Below are 23139 nucleotides of genomic sequence, written 5' to 3' on the forward strand. Positions count from 1 at the left end.
GGGAGTTTTGAATTGTTTTCTTAGTCTCTTTTTACTGTCACTTAACAATGTTTTTCCTTATCCTGGACTTGGTCTGAGCCTAAAAATTGGAAACATGAATTGCATCTTCAGGATTAGACATCATTTACTGAACAAATACACCCAACTAGATTACGTTTTGATCTAGCACAGTCTGAGCAGGGCTTAACCACAAGTAACACATACCCTGGTGTATGTTGAAGAATCCCGACATATTACACGAGGGCAAGCATGAATCAGATCTCCTCTAACAAAGGGATCAAGCAATATTTCCTACATGAGTCATGTGTAAGGAAGGCAAGATAACTATACTGGCCCTGAGCTTGGAAGTATGTGTACCTTTTAATCTTATGTACATATACATTAAAAGTACTTTGGGTGGTCAAGTTTACTGATAAAATTATGCCTCAGATTTTGCTGTAGAAATAATGGTGAGGCTAATGGCGCTCACCATTATTAAAATAAATCTGACGGTAACTTCCAGCACCACAAATGTGTAGTTAAAACCAGAAACCAAGAAATTGCCTGAGCTAAAAGCAAAATACTGCGGATGCTGGAAATCTAGAACAAAAACAAAAATACCTGGAAAAACTCAGCAGGTCTGACAGCATCTGCGGAGAGGGACACAGTTGACGTTTTGAGTCCGAATGACCCTTCACCAGAACAAATAAATATAGCAATGAGATGAAATATAAACTGGTAGAGGGGGGCTACCAGTTCCTCCTGAAGTTTCACTGTAATAGTATCTTGCCAAAAGACTCAGCATTCAAATACATGAAGATGCTGTACTTGTGTGATTGATACACACTAAATTCACCAAGCAAAGGTCCATTCCATTATAAGTAACAATTTAACAATGTGATAAATCTTAATTACTGTCAAACAACCACTCTGGCACTGAAAACTAACTTTTACAAGTGAGGACCCCCATCCTTTAATATTTTAATTATTGTTGCTATGATTTTAACTTTTTAAAAAACTTTCTTTTTGTATTTTTTCTCATCTTGTCATCTTCCTTTATCTTTTTTTTATTTCACTTTATGTACCTGATTTATTTGATCCAGAGATGAACTTCTAATCACATACTTGCACCATTGCTAAGACAACCTATTTCAACCGCTATAATTTCACCCTGTCTCAACCTATCCGCTGATGAAACCATCATTCATGCGTTGGGTACCTTTTGACTATTCTAACGCACTCCTGGCTGGTCTCCCACATTCTACCCTCCATTAACTTGAGATCATCCAAAACTCTCTGCCCATGTCTTAATCTCACCAAGTCCTGTTCCCCTGTGCTTGCTGACTTGCATTGGCTCCCAGTCAAGCAATGCCTTTATTTAAAATGCTTATCGTTATTTTCAAATCCCTCTTTGGCCTCTCCCTTATCTCCATAATCTCCTGTAGCCCCACAACTCTTTAAAGTATCTGCACTCCTCTAATTTTGGCCTCATGAGTCTCCCTGATCTTAATCACTCCACCATTGGTGGCTGTGCCTTCAGCTGCATAGACCCAAAGCTCTTGAATTCCCTCTGTACACTTCTTTGCCTCTATCTCCCTTTCCTCCTTTGAGTCAAATAAAACCTAGCTCCTTGACTAACCTTTTTGTCATCTAACCTAATATCTTCTTTACTGGTTCAATGTCATACTTTGTTATATAATACATCTGTAAAACATTTTGGGACATCTATTAAATTAAAGGTGTTATATAGATTATTTGTTTCATATCTTCACTCACCTTTCCCTTTGGGAATTGTGGGGAAGTGATGGAAGGATTAGCAGGCTGATTATCAACCTATTGAACCTCACCAAAACAAGTCCTGGAGTGGGACTTGAACCCAGGGCTTCTATCTCGGAGGCAATGGCGCTATATATGAGCCAAAAGACCTTGTGCTATATAAATGTAAATTGTTGTTGTTGATTTGGCAATTAATGAGCTATCTTTATTTACACTTCCTGGTTCAGATTCTGTCCTGCTCATTTATGATTCTTCAGACTGACTGGTTTGGAAAATACACGCTTGTTTGCCCCATTCAGACAAATCCCCTGTAGAAGATGCTATGCCAAAATAGTCTTCTAATCACAAGATGGATGAGCCCCAAGTTACAGTGCAAAAGCCCAAGAAAGTCTGTGAGCGAGTGTGACTGAAATGAATGGATGGTGGCATTCTTTCTCTGCTGAGAGCAAAATCCAGTCCATTAAGACTGAGTTATAGCAGTTTGTAACAATTAGTGTTACTGTACTGACTAATCCTACCTTGCGCAATTTCCCTACACAAGTAATTTTGCATTTCAAGCAAACTTTTAATTTTAAGAGATATGACAAAAATATGTATAAATTTACAAGAGAAAAACACTTCTTTTGGAGCCCTTTCACAAAGTATTTTGTATGATATCTAATCAATGTTTTTGATCAGGCGATGTTTATTGCTGGAGCAGTATTATCACAACACGTGGTGCTGCAGGGCAAATGGGGCATTAAAGGACATGCGTGCAAGTATGTTTTAATTAACTATAATGATAACCAACATCTTTTTGTTTCATAAAACCATAATCAAAAAATTATTTTGTTGCTAAACTAAAAACCAAATTTATGTATAAAAATTAATTGAAGTTTGTGCAACTGAAATGACATTGTTTTCATAAGTCACCAACCTGTTCTCAAGCTACAGCTTCTGTCTCCGTATTGTTGCATCTGTAGTTGTGTTAAGTAACACGTATTAGATTAAGATCTAAAACTTAGGGCAGAGTTTTACCCTTGGTGTGTGGGATCGGCAGGTGCAATCGGGAAGCTGACCACCACCCGTGATCGGCAGCACTCCGCGATTTTACGCGTAATACGCGGCCTTGAATGTGCGCGAAGGGCTGGGCGGGGGCATGATGTCCGCCAGGCCCAATGATGACCCAGCGGCTGCTTCAACTGCGGCCTCGGCAGCCCCTGGAAGGCTGCCACCAAAGGACACTGAAGTGTTGTGAATGGAAACCGTAGCGGGTGGACACCGCAGGTAGGAGGGCAGGCCGGTGGGGATGAGTGAGTCGCAGCCCTCCAAGAGGAGGTGGCAGCGAGGAGAGAAACCCATGTCCCCAGGGATGGGAGGCGGAGGCCCCCCCCCCCCGCCCCCTCACCTCACCAAAAAGGCCTGGGAGGAGGTGGCATCCAGGGTCAGCAGCCACGATGTAGTGAGGCGCACATGGATGCAGTGCCGGAAGCACTTCAATGATCTGCTGCGATCGGGAAGGGTGAGTACCATGTTGGCATGGGTCACTTTGCAGAGCAGTTAAGAGCTGCCCATCCCCCAATAGACTTCAGAGGTGTTAGAGTGTGAATGCCAAATGTCAATGAGGCAGGAGCTGGCCAAGGGGGTGAGCCCTGTCTGCTTGGACTGAGTGCCTTGCACCTCCAGAGTCACAAATCTGGACTCCTGGCCTCCTCCCCCTTCTGGCCCCCTCTTCCTCCTCAGAGGAGGTGCCTCCAATGGAGACCATAATCCCCATTACCAGGGTAAAGGGAAGGCTGTCTGATACCTGGAAGACCCCACACGGTGTGAATCCACCGGGGCCTGGAAAATAGCTGATTCCTGAACTGAAATTCTCTGAATGCAGCTCTGAAGTGAACTGAAGCTCTCCTGTTCACAGAAGCAACCAGCAGCAAGTGATAGCCTGCACTCCTCAGTAATCACATTGTCAAGGCCACTGACCCCTCTTATCCTGCCCATGGATGAGGTTTTGCTAATTGTGACCTGCCCGCCTGCCAGTTTTGCCCTTGCGACGGCTTAAAAATTGCACGGGCTACGTAAAGTCAGAGACAATTGGTGTCTCAAGGGCCTTAATTGGCCACTTAATTAATGGCGGACACACCTCCATCTCCATTATGTGCTTGCCTAGCGACATATCATGAGAGTGCGCATTGACGTCTGCACACTCGGCCGACATCAACGCGCTTTATTTAGCGTTCGAGCGGGTCAGGCGCGCGCCCGCCCACCAAGCTAAAAACTCTGCCCTTAATATAGGTGAACAAAAATATCTTTGAGGCAACAGTTGCTCTGCTACAATATTCCCAAGTCGGAGGGAGGAGAAAATTGTCCCATATTATTGTTCTTGGTTACTTCCTTTGGCCATTGCTGGAAAACAAATGTGTAAGGAGAACAGGTGAAGACAGCATTCGGCTCAGTTGTGTTGCCCTTCACCCATGATCAAATAACCAACCTGTTCTCACTACCTAAACTAACATATAATGAACAGTCATTTAGGAAGAGTGCCAGGCTGCAACTTGCGCTCATAGGGTTGTGTCCCTATATAAGTTACACTGGAGGAACATAGAAACTGCAATTCCATCAATGTCAGTTGCAGTCCAGGTTTTTTCATAATGAAAATCTCGCATGAGGGTGAATCTTGCTGCAGCTGCGAGTGTCCTGACGGCGCGGATGGTGGGGTGGGCGGGAGGGGGGGGAGTGAGCGGGCGGGACTTCCACCCTAAGACAAGTAGCCTGACCACGTGCAATCATGCAGCAGCCAGTCAGTTACACATGGACAGTCGAGGAGCCTGACTAACTGTGCGGGGACGGGCAGCAAGTTGCCAACTCCCCTGTTAACTCACTGCAGTGAAAGGTCCGTGCGCCATATTTAACCGATAGCTGCACAGGCTACCACTCCCTGCAAGCCAGGAGCATCATTCTGCCAGCCTCAGGGGAGAATTTAGAATTTGAACAGCTGCCAACACCACAACCCATTCCCCCACCCCCCTAAACTGCCACATTTGGATCCCTGGAGCTGCAAGCCATCACCTAGCAACATCTCTCAGTCGCCTTTGACCTTCCTTCTATCACCCTCAACCCTCCCTCCATCACCCTATACCTGCCTTCTGTGGCCCTCGAGCCACCCACCATCACCCCTGATTAACTGTCAACCTAGAGCTGCTCCCTCCATCATCATCAAGCTGCCCCTGGCACTGTCAAACCTGTCACCATCACCCTGACCTGCCAAACCTCATTTTCGACCCTCCCACTACCATGTTTGACCTGCCTTCGGTTACTCTTGATTCTCCCAGCCTCACCACTGACCTGCCCTCACTCAACCTTGATCTCCCGTCTACCATGCTTTTGCTGCCTTCAATAAATATTGACCTTCTTTCTGTTATCCAGCTCCCTCCTCCTGTCCCCCATGACCCTTCCTAGGGCCACCATGACCAGACCTCCCTCCCTCAGACAGCCATCACCCAAACTCAATACAACAGCTTAGCCTCCACCCCCCTGGTCCAACAAAGTTCCCCATGCAAGAAAAGCAGCTCTTATTTACTCCAAATCCACCAGAACTATTACTTTGCTTGCTGCATGCCACCTTTAATCACTTGCAAACCTGAAGACACGTGTTTCCCATTTGCTGCTGACTTAATCACAAAGGTACAATTTGATCTCGTGACCATGTATTTTAATCAGTATGCATGACATGCTAATGCATTAAAAATATGTTCCCGTAGTCTGGAACCCCCACCAGCTTACTTCCCAACTTTCATCAGTAAAGTAACACAATTGTTTCCTCACTCACCTCATTTCCTGTTCCTGAGAGCTTCACTAGATTCTGCCCACAATCAGGGCAGGTAGAGACACGTACACAATCCAGGCAGGCACGTGCACAGATATACATACACACAAAATCAGCGACAGGCACACACATACATCAGAGATAGGTACACACACACACACACACACACAAAATCTGCAACAGGCCCACACATACAATCAGGGACAGGCAGACACACACAAAACCAAGGACAGGCAGAAAAATACACACACACACAATCAGGGACAGACAGACACACACACACACAAACACAATGAGGGGTAGGTAGTCACACACCCATGCCTAATCGGGGACAGGCAGACACACACACACAATCAGGGACAGTCAGGCAACACACAGTCAGGCAGACACACACAACCACATCTAATCAGAGACAGGCACACACACAATCAATGACAGGGACAAGCAGACACACACAACCAATGATAGAGAAGCAGGCAGACACACAAAATCAAGATTGTCAGGCAAGCAGATATACAAAAGAATGACAGTGACAAGCAGACACCACACACAATCAATGACAGGAACAGACACAAACATACACACAATGAATGGCAGAGGCAGATAACCATGCACACAACCAATGACAGGGATAGACAGGCAGGCATACTCACACACAATAACTGAGACACACATATACATAATCATTGAAGGGACAAGCAGGCAGGCAAATATGCAAACATACAATGGCTGTGTAAACGTGATTGGCAGCTGAGAAAGCTTTCATTCACTCTTGGCTGGAACGAGTCCATCTGAGGTTCGGCTGTGGCTCAGTTCATAGCACCCTCGCCTTTGAATTAGAGGGTTGTGGGTTCATGTACCACTCCCGGAAACCAAGAACTGTGATTGTACTCAAAAGAGTTGCAATCTGTGACTGTTGATAACTCCAAAGAATTAATACTTCAGCGTTGATGACAAAATATGGCGAGACCTGTCAAACCACCTTAAAAGATCTCCATCTGTTAAAAAGTTGTGTTCTTCAAATATAAGTTTGTTTACGTAGCTCGAAAAATGTCAAGAACAATTGGCCAAGCATAGGAGTTAAAAATTGGTTAACAATTAGTTAATATAGGAATTAACTGCAGGGTTGTGCTGTGAAGTAATGAATCATCCAAACACGTGGGCTGCTGAAGAGAATCCTGCTTCCAACTATTTCTCTACTTTCTGACAACCACAATACACGGAAACCAGTTGTGTAAACACAAGCAAGTGCGTAAATTTAAACGCTTGTATTTGTCTAGGAGCGGGATATGGACTATTGCTGGCTGGATAACATATATAATCAGTTTAATGAAGTTAACTTCCATCTTGTTCCAATAACCCTCAGTTTCATAGTGATTATTCCCAACAGCGATAATAATCAGATGCGAAGTCTTATACTGGTCGAAAGTGGCTGTTAACAAAAAAAATCTCCCCAGCTCAGGCCAGCACTTCTAACATCTCCAGGTTCCGACCCAAGGTCACAGATCTGAAAGGTTAACTCTTGATTCCTCTTTCCAAAAATGCTGCCTCTGACTTGCTGAGTGTCCTGGATCAATGTAACAGTGACGTGTGGAATAAAAACCAAAAAATGCTGGAAACATCCATCGGGCAACACCTCTGGAGAGAGAAACAGTTATAGATAGGTCCATGCCCTTTCCTTATAACGGCACCAAGTTAAAAAGCTCAACTCTGTTTCTCTCTCCACAGATGCTGCTTGAGCTGTTGAATATTTCTGCTTCATTCCTGATTTCCAACATCGGCAGGTTTTTGTTTTGTTTTATTGACATGCGGAATGTATGTGGGAGGACGTGGGGACTTTGCTAAGCATCTATTTGGGAGGAGGATCCGTGCTGTCGTAACTAAAATTGTGGGTTCACATTGAGGAGTGCAAAAGTATTTGCGCACAAAAAGAAGTTGGTCATCGATGAACGCTGAGCATGAAACGGAAGGCACGCGCCTGAGTGTATGGGGTGCTGAAAACTAAAGGTATTTTGGTAAATAATTCCGAGCACATTACATCAGAGGCGAAATATCTCCCAGCCCCTCCTTCACTTTCCACGTTTTCACCGCAAGAGGTTTGCTGCCACCTGCAGGAAGAAACTTCAATCACATGAAAGTCACCCTGGATCGGTCTGAACTTCCCACCGAGGACTGGAAGTTCTCAGCAGAAACACCGACTCCCGGGATTTATTTTCAGTTCATACTTAATAACAGACGATTGCATTTAGTGGCGTTTTTGATTTTTTTTTTTAAAAAGCAGATATTGCAAGCTGGCTTTGCAGCGTGGGGTATGCACAGTGTATATAAAGGTCAGTGATGTGTGCAATGCCTACGGAGCGGCTACATTTGCCCAATTTAAGTTAGAACATGGGAGCAGCGTCCAGGAAAACCCACCCCAGCCCATCGGCGCTCCCCCCGCCTCTGCAGCCAATAGCAGCAGTGGGACCGGGGCCAAGCTCCTGGTGATTTGCTTTCACAGGATCCAGATACTTTGCAAAAATGTTATGGCATTTATGGAAAAAAATAATCTCGGGGGGGAGCTCAAACCCCGCCTGTAACAAGGCACAGTTACTGGGCGGACACTATAGCACTGGACCTTGGGAGTTTTCCATAACTCGGTCGCTGCAGGCAAGCGGCTGTGGGAAGTTACAATCAACAGCCCCAGGGGAAGGAGGGAGCCAGGCTGGACCGAGCTGAGAGAGAGAGGGCTGCAGTTTGTGACTCTCTTCTCCCAGAAGGAAACCGAACCAAGGATTGCACAGCCGAGACTGAGCAAGGAGGAGCAGAAAGAAGTTGGCGGGGACCGTGAAGATGGGAGAAGACGGAGTGCAAGCCGAGAAAAGTAGCGCCCAGGCCGTGCAGGGAGCCACGGAGCCCAGCCCGCCCCCCAGCCCGAGCCTGGAGTCCAGCTCGCCCCCCAGCCCGGCTCCCGGCCCCATCCCGGCCGAGTTGCTGCGGGACGGCACGCAGGTTAACGCCATCACCGTGCTGGCTCTCCTGGACAAGCTGGTCAACATGCTGGACACAGTGCAGGACAACCAGAAAAAGATGGAGCACCGACAGATCGGGGTGGAGAGCTCGGTGAAAGGCATCCAGAGCGACATCACCAAACTCTCCAAGAGTCACAGCACGACCAGCAACACCGTCAACAAGCTACTGGACAAATCGCGAAAGGTCAGCAACAACGTGAAGGAGATGCGGGAGCGCCTGGACAAACAGGCGGTGCAGGTGAAGAAACTGGAAACCAACCAGGCGCAGCTCCTGAAGAAAAACAACTTCAGAGTGCTGATCTTCCAGGTAAGACTGTGCGGTGGGGTGGGGTGGGTGGGGGCATGAGTCACTTTGCAGTTTTTACACTGATGCTCACCAGTAAACAGATGGCCAGAACACACCGAAAGTGAACGCTGATTGGTGGCAACATCAGCCCATAGACTGGGGGAACCTCAATGCTGTCAGTTACAGCTTATGTACATTTCAGAAATGAACCCTGCTTTAGAGTTGAGAGTTGTTTACGAATCGCTCCATCTGAGCTGGCTACAAACTTTTTTTAAAGAAAGAATTACAAGTGATAAACATAACGCACTGTAGGGCCTTTAAACTCTTTCAACCAGCTCGGTAAAAGCTTCTTTCGGGCGCTTCTGTTTCGCAAGAAAGCAGTTTGCGCTCACATGATACATGTTTGAAATGTTAACACTAATCATCACCATCCCCACCCTATCTCATCAAACCTGGTGGCATTAAAGCGGTGCTTTTTCATTTTGCTGATATGGCGGACTAATCTCGGTTTTGGTATGTGAGCAGATGGGGTGTGTCAGGCAATCTGTAGTGAAAACCTTTTTTGGGGTTATAAGGCAAGGCCGTGCTTGTGTCTGTGCGCTGCTGTCACCCCGGGACCCCAGTGGCCCGGGACCAGTGCTCTGCCTCTTTTTTTCCGGTAAGAGTGGGAGGAGGTTGGAATGCAAAGCAGTGAAGTGTATAATCGTCTGGCTGAAACTATAAACCTCCGAACTGTTTTTAAAACACATTCCAAATGTGTAGAATTAATTTGGCGTTTGTGAAGTTGACCTGTTTGAAATTTCACATGCTAGTGCAAGTTTCCACTATCCATTTGACCGGGATTTTAGGAGAATGAGTCACAACACGGACATTTTTTCCAATTTAAAGTAATTGCGGGGCGATGTTTGTTTATACAGCAACCGTGGTATTTTGCTTTTGATTTCTTGGACCTTGATAGCTTCTATCTCTAACCCTCTAGGTCTGATTTTGAAGAGAAGTTAGACTAAAATACTGTACAAGGATTAGCAGCCAACTTGCATTGTGAGCTGTATATGTCTTTCAAGCATGTTTTTAATCAGTAGGGCTTTAATTTATAATGTAATCAATGCCTGAAGGTAAATAATTAGGTTTTAATTACTTAGGTTATTTGAATTACTGTCAAGCAATTAGGAATCTCAACCAGAAATGAGTGTTTGGAAATGCAGGGGTAGAGAGATATGAAGTCAACAGAACCAAATTTTAAATGAAAAGTAAGCACAATAAATGACAGCTAATGTTTTCTTTCATTCTTGGCACAATTCTGAGTTCTTCTAATTCTGTAGACTGAACAGACTTTTGTGTTCCGCAAACTCAGTCACTTTTTAGCGCTTATCATTGTACTCTTAACTTGTTGATGTCTTCCGATGTGCTTTAATTGCTAAAATAAAGTTTATACTAGCCTTACTCTGAAGCTTACACATATCCCCAGGCTGATGTGCTCATCACTCTGTTTACCGTTGTGTGTCTGTGTAGTTTTTAAATCAGTTATTAAGCTGTTCAATTGCCTTTTTCATGCCGAAAATCTTGAAACAATAAATTTGAAGATAGCTGGGTGTTTCAAAAAGAAGCAAGATGTTGAAAAGCTAAGGAGGAGCAGTTTTGTTCTGTCATTTTGCTTTTTTAAAAGCAGCCATAGTTTTGTTTAAATTTATGGGGTACTGAGCAACTGTTGATTTTATACTTGGTGAATCATTGCAGGAAGAAGCAGAGATTCCAGCCAACATTTTTGTTGAAAAACCAAAAGAAGATGTGGCAGCGGAAGGATGTGTGGATGAGAACAAAGCAGTGGAAGACACCCCTCCATCGCTGGAGCTGTCCTCGGATGAAGACATCCACGAAGGTGAAGACAATGACGAGATACACGATGGGGAAAAGGCTGAAAAACTGGAGCAATCCAGGGCTGCCAAAATCAAGAAATCCAGCATGAAGAAAGTCGATAGCATCAAGAAGGCATTTTCCCGGGAGAACATTGAGAAAAGGATGAATAAGTTTGGTACAAAGATTGTTTCGCCTGAAAGACGAGAGAAGATTAAGAAGTCACTGACCCCGAGTCAGCAGAAGCCACACTCAGCGAAGTCCTCCAGCTTCAAAGTAACGCCCATGACTTTCAAGGTGAAAAAGGTTAGGAACGGGGAGACCCCTCCACAGAGCCCCAGTGACACAGTCGTTACGCTGGAAGCCGATCCATCAGGTTCCCCTGAAGACAGCGAGTTCCCCGAAGTGCACCTGGGCCCCAACACTTTAGCATCTGAAGAGGTTAAAGAGCTGGCAGAAAGTGCAGAGGAGGAAATGAAAGAGGCAGAATTAGTGATGGGAAGCAGTAACAACCGGGGCATTGTGATGAAAGCGGAAAGCACAGAGGAGGCCGAGATACTGCTGGAGACTCTGCCCAAAGACCAACAAGAAGAAGAAGACCAAGAAAAATACATAGGGCCGAATATAGAGCTGCACATTGAGGAGCCAGATGAGCCCGCTGTTCTGCAGATAAAGCAAACAGCCTAAACCCCTGGAGAGCGGATCAATGAACCTCTGTTTGTATACAAAAATCATGCTTACGATAGTTATTATTAGCTACTGTAACCCTACGAGGAGTGTGAGAGGGACTGAAGTATGTTGTAGGGGGGGAAGATGAGAGGTAAATGGTAAGAGAGAAACAGATATGAACAAATGGTGCTGGGCTATGTTTATACAATTGCGTATTTGGTGTGGAAGCAAAAATGGTTTTGAAACCTTTTCGGCAAAGTTTGAGTTATTTGGGTTTAATATTGTAGGCCTGAATAAAAGTCGTAAAACAGACACCAAGCCAATTTATGTTTTAATTATTTGAAATGCATCTGTTTCGTACATACAAATACTCTAATTTTGATTCATAGCTGCAAGCTCTTTAGATAGATGCCAATTTCCTAAAAGAATTGTGCTTAACACTGAACCCAAAGAAACTGACTGAAAAGGAAATAGTACTGTATCATCACTCCCTGTATAAATGTAAGCAGTTCAGCTACCCTGGTGCCGTTTTCATGGCCTGTGTAATGTAGATGAATTCTAGCTTCTTTCACCTTATTGCTGATTGAGGAAAGCTTTTCTGAGATAAATTGCCATGATAAATACATAAGCTAATTATTTTCACATGTAATATATTGCTTGGTGAACATTATTTTTGTTCTGTTATTTTCAGTTTGCTATTAAACAAAATGAAAGCCAAAATGTTTTATAATCCTAATTAAATATCTAAATAAAAAAGAATTAAAAGTGGATTCCTGCCTGTTATTCCTTGCTACTAACATTATGATAATCAACCACTAATAGCATGATATTGTGTACTGTATAGAATATATATCTTCCTACATTCATGCTTAATTCCTTTAGGTGGTTATGCTTGTCAGCCAGATTAATTGACTATCGTTTCAAGTGCAGTGAGTCTGATGGTGACGAGCAGCAGAATACTTAAGCATACGTCCCAGTGACAGTTTGGGCACTGATGCACATCTTCAAGAAGTGGATCGTGTAAAATACTGTTTATTTGACAGAATTTCCATGTAACGAAGGAGGCTGTGTTGACGAGCAGTGATTGTCAAAACAAGGTACCATTTCCTGAAGGACCACACATTAATCAGAACTGTATTCCTCTACGTGTCAGTAAAAGCTGAAATTTGACCATGAGTTTCATTATAAAACTGCTAGATCAGCATTGTAGATTCTGAATAACTAGGGCCACATATGGCTATTAATGAGCTTTACATTTTTTTGCCCCCTTCCTTTTGTAGGTAACATTGTGATTACATCATTATGGATAAGGAAATGTGCTCTACCTTTGTGTTAAACAAAAACAATTTGTATTTATTTACAACCTTTAATCTAGAAAAATGTCTCCAGGCCTTCACAGAGGTGGAAGTGCTGGAAAATTAAAGAATGAGTTCTTAGGAGGGGTTACTAATAGCCTGGTAAAAGATGTGGGTTTTGGAAAGGAGGGGATCCCAGGGCCTTAGAGAATTGAAGGGAACTTCATTGCAGTAATAAGGAGAGTGTTATGGCAAGGTGAGATGGGTTGAACTGGCTCCCCTCAATTCAGCCTCCTAGATTGGTCACAACAAAGGTTTAAACTTCTTTTCCACAAGGATATGCTTATTCCAAATCCAAATTTATTTACCATTTAATAAAGAGCCAATCAAACAAGGTTTTCATAAGTCAAGGGGGTGGATTGGGATAATAAAAATGCGATGTCTCATACACCAGTATCAGAAATAAGAAAAGTTAGAGTCCAATAAGAAAAAAAACAAGAGTATATGCTTAAGTTTCCTTTGATTGTCTTTGAGGCATAGATTGTTAAATTTTGCAGCTGATTTAGGTTAGCTGGATTCTTGGATGCAGTCAGCTGTAGAAGATATTGCAATTCTTTAAAATTAGGGGTCGCCCTTTTAGGACAGAGATGAGAATTTTTTTCTGAGGGTTGTGCGACTTTGGAATTCTCTGCCACAGAATGTGATGGAAGTGGGGTCATTGAATATTTTTAAGGCAGAAGTAGATATATTCTTGTTAGACAAGGGAATCAAAGGTTATTGGGGTTAGATGGGAAATGTGCAAAGCAAAACACAAGATCATCAGCCATGATCTTATTGAATGGCGGAGCAGGCTCGAGGGGCCAAATATTGTACTCCTGTTCCTATTATGTTCTTATTCTTAAGAGACCTCAGTTCGTTGGTAGCTTTCTCATATGTTGACTTCTCAAACCAGTTTCTTGTTCCAAGAAAAGAGCTCTTCAGCCTTTCTCTTCTGCTAAAGTCTCTTGCAAAAGTCTCTGCTCTGATGACCTGCCTCTGGCCAGTTCTTAAAGTCCTGCTGGCTGTATATTCCAGAGGAATTTGATTACCGTGTCTGCTGTAGTCACTGTGTTGTAGGACAGGTAATCCCATTTTTGATGTCTTATCTCAGAAACTTTTGAAGCATTTCAAGATAGCGAAAGCCAACAGGGGATGGGGGTCTTTCACACTCCACAATGGGGTTTGGGTGCCTGTACCCACTTGAGTGAGTGCAAGTTGCATACCCTGGCTGGCTAGCAGTCCCCCATTGTCTTAATAAGATTATAGTTTATTAAAATCCAGCACTTTGCACTTTAATATCTCTTCCTTGAAGATGAATTTCGATGGATCTGTAAATCACCAGAACTATCACTCTCTTCACATGCCCTTTAGGGGTGGGGAAGGTCATGTTTGCTTTTCTCACCTTCACCTTGGCAGGTGGCCTCACATTTTAAAGTAGTTTGTTCTGTCTCATTTCAAATTGCAACATTTCCAGTCAGTTGAAGGTTTGAAAATCATATTTCAAAAATAAAGGGTATAGCTTTGTGACAAGAGGTGGATGCACAATAGGCCAAAAAGTAACTCGAGAGTTCTGGGGAGGTTGTAGGCTGGAGATGGTTAAGAAATTAGTCCATCAATGGATTTCTAGGATGTGAATTTAAAATTGGAGAGGTTCGGTGACCTGGAGCTAATACGGACAGGACTGATAGGTTAGCAGGATTAGTGTTGGGTGAAGAAGAACTGTGATCAGAGGAAATAAGATTATAATTGCCCATCTCAAGGGCAATTAGGGATGGGCAATAAATGCTGGCCTAGCCAGTGGTGCCCACATCCCGTAAAAGGATAAAGAAAAATGACATGAAGCTACTGTAAGTGTGGCAGATCAATCCAGATTATTGCTGGCAGTGTTTAATTTATAACACTGTGTGCTACAAGCCACTTTTAATAAGTAACTGCCTCCAGAAGGGTTATGATAAAGGGCAATTCATTGTCAAATCACAGCATTTTAAAGATTCAATTATATCAATTAATGCAAAGCTCTTCTCGTACAGAGTAAGAGTGCCACCTACTGACTGAACTACACTGTACCAACAGCGATACTTGAAGCTCCATGCTACTTGTACAAAATCATTCTGTATGGAGTCTGGTGTTTTATTTGTAAATCAGATTTCCCCAGGTCAGCTTCATACCCCTCAATCTTGTAACAAAACATAGTTAAGTGACTTGACCCCTCAGTCATTGCAATCTACCGCCCCATCTCCAATCTTCCTTTCCAAAGTTCTTGAATGTGTTGTCACCTCCCAAATTCATGCCCATCTTCCCAGAACTCTAATCAAGTTTCCACTCTTGCTTCATTACTGAAACAGCTCTTACTAAAGTCACAAATGGCATCCTATGCGACTGTGACAAAGGTAAACTATCCCCCTCGTCCTTTTTGACCTGCCTGCCTCTAATGCTTCTCCGCCATTATCCATCTGGGTGGGACTGCACTCTCCTGGTCCCAGTCTTATTTATTTAATTTTAGCCAGAAAATTAGCATCAATGGTTACTCTTCCTATTCCCACATAGTTAACTCATATACCCCAAGGGTCTAACCTTGTCTCATTCCTATTTCTCATCTACATACTGCCCCTCGGCAACATCATCCAGATACAACATCAGTTTCCTCATGTATCCTGATGACATCCAGCTTTCCTACACCAGCACCTCTTTGACCACTCCACTATCTCTGTTATCAGACTGCTTGTCTGACATCCAGTATTGGATGAACAAATTTTCTCCCAACTGAAAACTGAATATTGGCCTTTGGTCACTGTCACAAACTCCATTTCCTCGCAAGGGATTCCATCCCTCTCCCTAGCCACTGCCTGGGCCTGAACCAGACTGTTTGCAACCTCATTGTCATATTTGACTCTGAGATGAGCTTTCAACCACATAGCTCCGCTGTCATTAAGACCTCCTATTTCAATCTCCATAACATCACCCAACTTCAGCACTTTTTCAACTTTTCTGCTGCTGAAACCCTCATTCATGCCTTGTTAGCTCCAGGTTGATCTATTCTAATGAACTCCTGGCTGGTCTCCCATATTCCACTCTTCATAAACTTGAGGTCATCCTAAACTCTGCTGCCCGTGTTCTAATTTATAACAAGTTCCGTACCCACGTCACTCTTATTCACTGACCTACACTGACTCCCTGTTAAGCAATGGCTCGATTTTAAAACTCGTGTCCTTGTCTTCAAATCCTTCTTTGGTCTCGTCCTCCTTATCTCTGTAATGTTCTCCATTACAAACCTCCAAGATACCTGCACTCCTCTAATTCCAGTCTCTTGAGTGTCCCCAATTCTAATCACTCCATCATTGGTTGCCATGACTTCAGCTGCCTAGGCCCTAATCTTTGGACTTCCCTTTCTAAATCTACATCTCTATCTCACTCCTTTAAAACACTCCTTAAAATTTCACCAAACCTTTGGTTAGCTGCCCTAATATCTGTACCATATTTTATAATGCCTCTGTGTATCACTTTGGGATGTTATATTACACTAAAAGTGCTTTGTTCATAGAAGTTGATGTGGGTTTCTTTCGATTTACTTAGTTTTCTATTGGAAATCTGACCAATCACTGCTTTGGAGAACAAATATATGTTTCTATTGAATGGAGAAAACCAGGCTTGTACCTGACCTCCCAATTTACCCATTTTGGAACAGGGAGGCCTCAAATGGGTCACGGTTAATAGTCCAACTGACTGCTGACTTTGAGAAAAGCCACCCACAAAGATTTAGCAGGCTCGAGGGTGTAGATTTCCTCTTCTCCATTAGTTTCAAATTGGCGCCATCAACAGGTGACATCCAGGAACAGGGCAAGCAGCAAGTAGACCAATCGGCCAATCAGATTGAATAATTCTCACTGCTAGTGAAGCAGGAAGTAAACAACAGGGAATCTGAATTACATTTAAATCATTGTACATAAATCAAAATAAAGATTGGAATGTACGCGTTGGATTGAGAGAAGTTTAAATATTCCAAAACAAACTGTAAAAAATTAAAATTTCTTGTTTTCCTTTTTAAAAATCTGTGATTTTTAAATATTCTTCCTGAAGGGATGAGACTTTGCATTTGTAAAAATTTGTTTTTCAGGGCCAAAGAGACTGTTAGCAATAATTATGACTTTGTACATCATTAAAAACTCAGTTACTCCTGACTAAATGTGGTTTAACATTTTATTTGTTTTTTTACAGCAAGAATATTGCATAAATAATTGACGTTCATGTCAAATCTGTGATTCGGTGTTGATTCCATCTGCAAAGACTGCAACACACAACATGGAGGAGCAAGGTACCACTGACAACAACTATTGGGTTTCCACCTTAAACTGCCAGAAGTTGCTGTCAGTTTTACACAGTAATGAGAGCAAGCATTGACATCCTTACTGTTACTACTGCAATTCCAGGCCATTTTCTTACAGAGTCTGGAATAGCAGAAATGGAAACTTTCCTGTGATTTCACATACATAATGCATCAGATTAGGAGTAGCCTGGAGTAATAAATGTTGGGAAGTGTGATGAAACAAGGGATGATCATGAATTAACAATCTTACCCAAATTTAACTTTAAAAGTTCAATTTCTCTCTATTTTGTGGAAGAAAAACATTATCACTGAGCAAAGTAAGGTCAAAGGTACTGATCCCACTCAAAAGTACTTCTTTCTCTTTAAGAGATTCTAAGTTTTGTGGATCTAATGCAAAGTTATGCAGCACTGACGCTTGCTATGATCAACTGGCCAATAACAACATGCATCTATAAGGCACCTGTAACACAGTGAATGTCCCAAGGTGCTTTACAGAGACATATCAAGAAAACGGACATCAAGTTTTATTATCTTATCATCCTGCGTCTCCAAAATATAGATACTTTTGGGATTCCTTCAAAATAAGTCCTTTTTACAACGTTTTTGATCCAGGTCCTCTGGGATTCAGGACTACAGGCCCTGGTTGACAAATGGAATTATGATATTATTGCTATAACAGAGATCTGGCTCAACGAAGGGCAGAACTGGGTATTGAATCTGCCTGGGTATAAGGTTGTGAGGAGAGACAGAAAAGGGTGGGCAGTGGCAGTATTAATTAAAGATGGCATTACAGTACTGGAGAGAGTGGATCTTCCAGAGGGGTCAAGGTGGAATCTCTCTGGCTGGAGGTAAGGAATGAAAAAGGTGCAATAACATCGATCGATATAGTGTATAGACCACCAACGAGAAACAAATCTGCAAAAAAATTACAGATAGGTGCAAGAATTATAGAGTAATTATAATGGGGGACTTCAATTATCCAAATATAGACTTGGATAGGAATAGTGCAAAGGGACAAGAGGGTTGAGAATTCCTGGAATGTGTTCAAGTTAATTTTCTGCAGCAGTATGTTTCCGGTCCAATGAGAGAGAAGGCACTGTTGGTCCTGGTTCTGGGGAATCAGTTGGCCCAAGTGGACCAAATATCAGTTGGCCCAAGTGGACCAAATATCAGTTGGGAGAGCATTTAGGGGACAGTGACCATTGTATCATAACATTTAGGTTGGCCATGGAAAAAGACAAGGAACAATCCAAAGCAGAGATAATTTACTGGGGGAGAGCCAACTTTGATGGGATGAGAATGCATCTGAGTCATGTGAGTTGGAATCAAATGTTGGGCTATCTCCAAAGAAAACATATTGCAGGCAATGTCAAGGTATATTCCCTTGAAGGGGAAAAATAGGACAAATAAATCCAGAGTGCCTTGATGACAAGAGAGATAGAGGTGAAGATGAAAAGGAAAAAGTATGTAAACGACAGATTTCAGGTAGAAAATACAATGGAGAATCAGGCTGAAAATAGAAGGACCAGAGGGGAAGTGAAAAAATTAATAAGCAAGGAGAGAGAATGAAAAGAGACTGGCAGCTAACATGAAAGGGAATCTCAAGATCTTCTATAAGCGTATAAATAATAAAAGGATGGTAAAAGAAAGAATAAGGCCAATTAGGGGTAAAAAAGGGGACTTGCACGTGGAGGCAAGAGAAATAGCAGGGATATTAAATGAGTACTTTGCATCTGTCTTTACAAAGGAAGAAGATGGTACCCAGGCTGAGGTGAGAGAGGGGGTAACTGGTACACTAGAAGAATTTACAATTGAGGAGGGGAAGGTTTTAGAATGGCAATCTTTACTTAAAATTGAAAAGGTACCAGGACCAGATGAGATGCATCCAAGGATACTGAGGGAAGTGAGAGTGGAAATTGTAGAGGCACTAGTGATAATCCTCCAGTCTTCCTTATACACAGGGGTGGTGCCAGAGGGCTGGAGAATTGTGAACGTTACACTGTTGTTCAAAAAGTGGTGCAAGGATAAAGCTGGCAACTACAGACCAGTCAGTTTGACTTCAGTGGTAGGAAAATTTCTGGAAACTGTAGTTTGGGACAAAATCAATAGTCATTTAGACAATTGCAGGATAATTAAAGAAAGTCATCATGGATTCATTAAGGGAAAATCATGTTTAACTAGCTTGCTGGAGTTTTTTGAGGAGGTAACAGAGAAGGTTGATAAGGGCAACACTGTTGATGTGGTATATATGGATTTCCGAACAGTATTTGATACAGTGCCACACAACAGACTTGTGAGCAAAATTCTAGCTCATGGATTAAAAGGGAGAGTAGACATTTGGATAAGAAATCGGCTGAGTAACAGGAAACAGAGTAGCGGTTAATGGATGTTCTTCAAATTGGAGGGAGGTTTGTAGTGGAATTCCCCAGGGGTCAGTGTTGGGACCCTTGCTCTTCCTGATATATATTAATAACCTAAGCTGGAGTTTAGGGCATGATTTCAAAATTTGCAGATGATACGAAGATTGGAAACATTGTCACCTGTGATGAGGATAGTCTTGAACTTCCAAAGGGCATAGACATGTTGGTGGATTGGGCAGACAAGTGGCAGATGAAGTTCAATGCAGAGAGTGTGAGGTGATGCATTTTGGCAGGAAGAATATGGAGAGACAGTATAAAATAAAGAGAGAAACTATAAAGGAGGTGCAGGAACAGAGGGACCTCAGTGTATATGTACGTAAGTCATTGAAGATAGCAGGGCATGTTGAAAGAGCAGTTAATAAAGCATATAACATCTTCGGCTTTATTAATAGGGGCATTGAGTACAAGATTAAGGAGGTCAAATGAACTTGTATAAGACACTAGTTAGGCCTTATCTGAAGCACTGCGTCCAGTCCTGGGCACCGTACTTGAGGAATGATGTAAAGGCATTGGAGAGAGCACAGAGGAGATTCACAAGAGTGAATCCAGAGATGAAGAACTGTAGCTATGAGGATAGATTGGAGAGGTTGGAACTGTTTTCCTTGGAGAAAAGAAGGCTGAGAGGAGACTTGATAGAGGTATTCAAGACCCTGAAGGGTATGGACAGGGTAAATAGTGAGAAACTGCTCCCACTCAAGGGAGCATCAAGAACTAGAGGGCACAGATTCAAAATAATTGGCAAAAGGAGTAAAAGTGATGTGAGGAATGCTCTTACAGAAAGCCAGTGCAAACTCGATGGACCGAATGGCCTCCTTCTGCACTGTAAAGATTGTGATTCATAGAATCATACAGCAGAGGAAATCATTCACTCCAACATTCCCTTGCTCACCCTTTAGTGAAGCTATCCAACTAATTCCATCACCCATAGCCCCGTTTTGTTTTTTTTAAGCATTTATCCAATTGTTTTTTGGAAGTTGTTGCTGAATTTGCTTTCACCACCCTTTCAGGCAGCAGATTCCGGGATATGATAACTCGCTGAGTGCAAAATGTTTCTTCATATCACTGCTGGTTCTGCCAATCACCTTAAATTTGTGCCCTCTCTTTATTTCCCTTTCTGCCACTGGAAACAGTTTCCCCTTACTTACAAAACCCTTTGTGATTTTACACACCTCTATCAAATCTTCTCTGCACTAAGGAGAACAAACCCAGTTTCTTCCATCTCTCCAAATAACTAAAGTTCCTCATCTCTGGCATTGTTTCAGTAAATCTCTGTGCGCCCTCTCTAAATCCTTGACATCCTTCCTAAAGTGCAGTGCTTGGAATTGAACACAATACACCAGCTGAAGACTAACCAGTATTTTGTAAAGGTTTAGCATTCTTTGCTTTTGTACTCAATGCCTCTATTAATAAAACCAGGTATCCCATGTTTTTAAACAGCCTTCTCAACTTGCCACTGTCACTTTCAATAATTTGTGTGCGTACACCTGAAATCAGGTCTCTGTTCCTGCCTCCTTTAAAATTATAGCATTTTAATATTGCCTCACCCCATTTTCTGATCAAAATTTATCACATCACGCTTGTGTTAAAATTTTTGTGCCTTATGTCTTTTAATTCCATCTCTTTGTGTTCTCCTGGAGTCTGTTCCTATACTCCTTACTGTTAACTACATTTCTGAGCTTTATGAACTCATTACCTTAGCTCGTTGAAGTAGCTAGCAGATCTTGTGAGCACCTCAAAATGGAAGTGCCCTTGGAGAGATAAGTATAATTGAACATTCTGGATAGCTGAGGGTGGAATATATCACATATATTATATATATATATATATATCAAAAACAGCAGTCCTAATACAGACTTATGTGAACACCCACTGCATACTTCCCTCCAGCTTGTAAAGCAACCTTTCACCAATGCTCTGTTTTCTGTCCCTTAAGTAATTTTGTATCCATTCTTCTAATCACAAATGGAAGCAGGTATCGCTTTCAATGCCTGCCTGCAAGGCTTGATTGAATTGTAGACTTCCCAGTGGACAGGCATCTCTACTGCATGACACCTTTATTGAGGAAATCTAGTTCAAAAGTCATTAAAGCTGGAATTCAAACACTGACAGTCCGATATCTGGAGTTACATGGGCTCGAAATTAAGGTGAATTCAAAAGTAACGGGTATATATTGAGTGAAAGAGGATTTAAAAATCAAACCATTAAATATATGTTGAAATAAAATGTAAATACTTTTGAGAGAAAACGCCCACAATAAAACAACCAAGGGATTTAAAGTGCTCTGGTGGCTACCAGTAAAAGCGGAGCAAATGAGAGAAAGAAAATAAAAAAATAAGAATCAGGTCACTTATTTTTCTTGAGAATGGCGTGAGAAGAGAATACTCTTCTGTTGTGTTCGTTCGAAGCACGCTGGCTTCGGGCAGGAGGGTTGAGAATTTAAGCCAGTGAATTTTCAATCCTAAAACTTCTGAAAGAAAACTGGAAATTTATTTGCACACCGTGTCCCAAATCACTCAAAAGACAACACGATCTGCCTCGCTATCACTATCGTAAACATTTTCATATTGAAACAGAACACAGTGTCCAATAGACATGAGGGAAAACCGAAAAGTTCGGTCTTGTCTCAGGTGCTGTTGGAATCAATACTGCCTCAGTCTTTCTTATAATTGGCGGTGGTAACGCATTGACAACAGAAAATGCACATATTTGATGTTTTTTGCTCTGCATCTTATCACTGGTCATACATTTTCAGTCCATCTGTCAAAAAAGTCGAGACAGAATGAGTTGTGATGCACAATATTTGGTGGCACGCTGCCCTCCAGTAAAATCAATTGAAGCTCCCACATTGTAACATTACACCCACCCAGATTATCTTGTATTATAATGAGACTGCGAGTTACGAATACGCAACGGAACTGTTATTTCACGTTCCAGCCTCACGCACCCCTTGGTAAACCTCAGACACCCGCAGGGTCAAGGGAACCCGTTTTCAAATACAGTCGAGATCTCTTAGCTAGAAACTTACGGCGGTATATTTTGAATATAGTTTTTTTTTAAGGTCCAGGCCCCGGAATTTCAGCATATTCAGATCTAATGCTGAGCCCTAAATCCCATTGTATCAAACTTGCATTTATCTAGCGCTCGTTAGGTGAAAAGAGTACTTCCCAAGGCGAAGGGATGGAAAAGTGGGTATTTTCCATGAGAAGCAAGGGCAAAGAAATGGAGTTTAATATGACCAAGAAAGGGGAAGGTAAAACGTTTAACATTAACGTAGGCCATTCAGCCCCCCCAAATCTGCTCTGCCATTCAATTAGATCATTCGTACCTCAACTCCATTTGGCCTCCTTAGCTCCAGCCTGTGTCCCAAAACTCTCACCTGCAAAAGCTTGGAAAAAAACTGCAGGGAGTTCACCACCAATGGTGAAGGACTAGTTCTCATTCAAGGGCAAATGTTACTTCAAGAGCTGCATCGTCCCCTGATAATTGTACTTTAGCCATCCAGTCCTTTAATTATAATTTGATTGAACTATCTTGGGTTAAATATTTTCAAAGCAAAGAGAGGCGGTGAAGTGAGTAAAGGGTCAGGAAAGAAAAGGGATGATTGCCTCTATCCCTGCAGCATAGTTTCCACCCAGTGTATGAGTACCAGGTTTAAGAAATTTGGCGCCAATGATTATTTTGGAC

At 42.5% G+C, this 23139-nt stretch overlaps 1 protein-coding gene across 1 annotated transcript; it reads left to right on the forward strand.

The window, feature by feature from the left end:
• The first annotated feature begins 8021 nt into the window (after nucleotides 1–8021).
• LOC144686535 (caveolae-associated protein 2-like) lies at nucleotides 8022–12147 on the forward strand. The gene is made up of 2 exons (XM_078551854.1): nucleotides 8022–8875; nucleotides 10592–12147. Exons 1-2 carry the CDS (start codon nucleotides 8390–8392, stop codon nucleotides 11393–11395), a joined length of 1290 nt encoding a protein of 429 aa, XP_078407980.1. The 5' UTR covers nucleotides 8022–8389; the 3' UTR covers nucleotides 11396–12147.
• Nucleotides 12148–23139: the final 10992 nt, after the last annotated feature.

This window comes from Cetorhinus maximus, chromosome 11 (genome assembly GCF_964194155.1).
Source record: "Cetorhinus maximus chromosome 11, sCetMax3.hap1.1, whole genome shotgun sequence".
In the NCBI taxonomy this organism is placed as follows: Eukaryota; Metazoa; Chordata; class Chondrichthyes; order Lamniformes; family Cetorhinidae; genus Cetorhinus; species Cetorhinus maximus.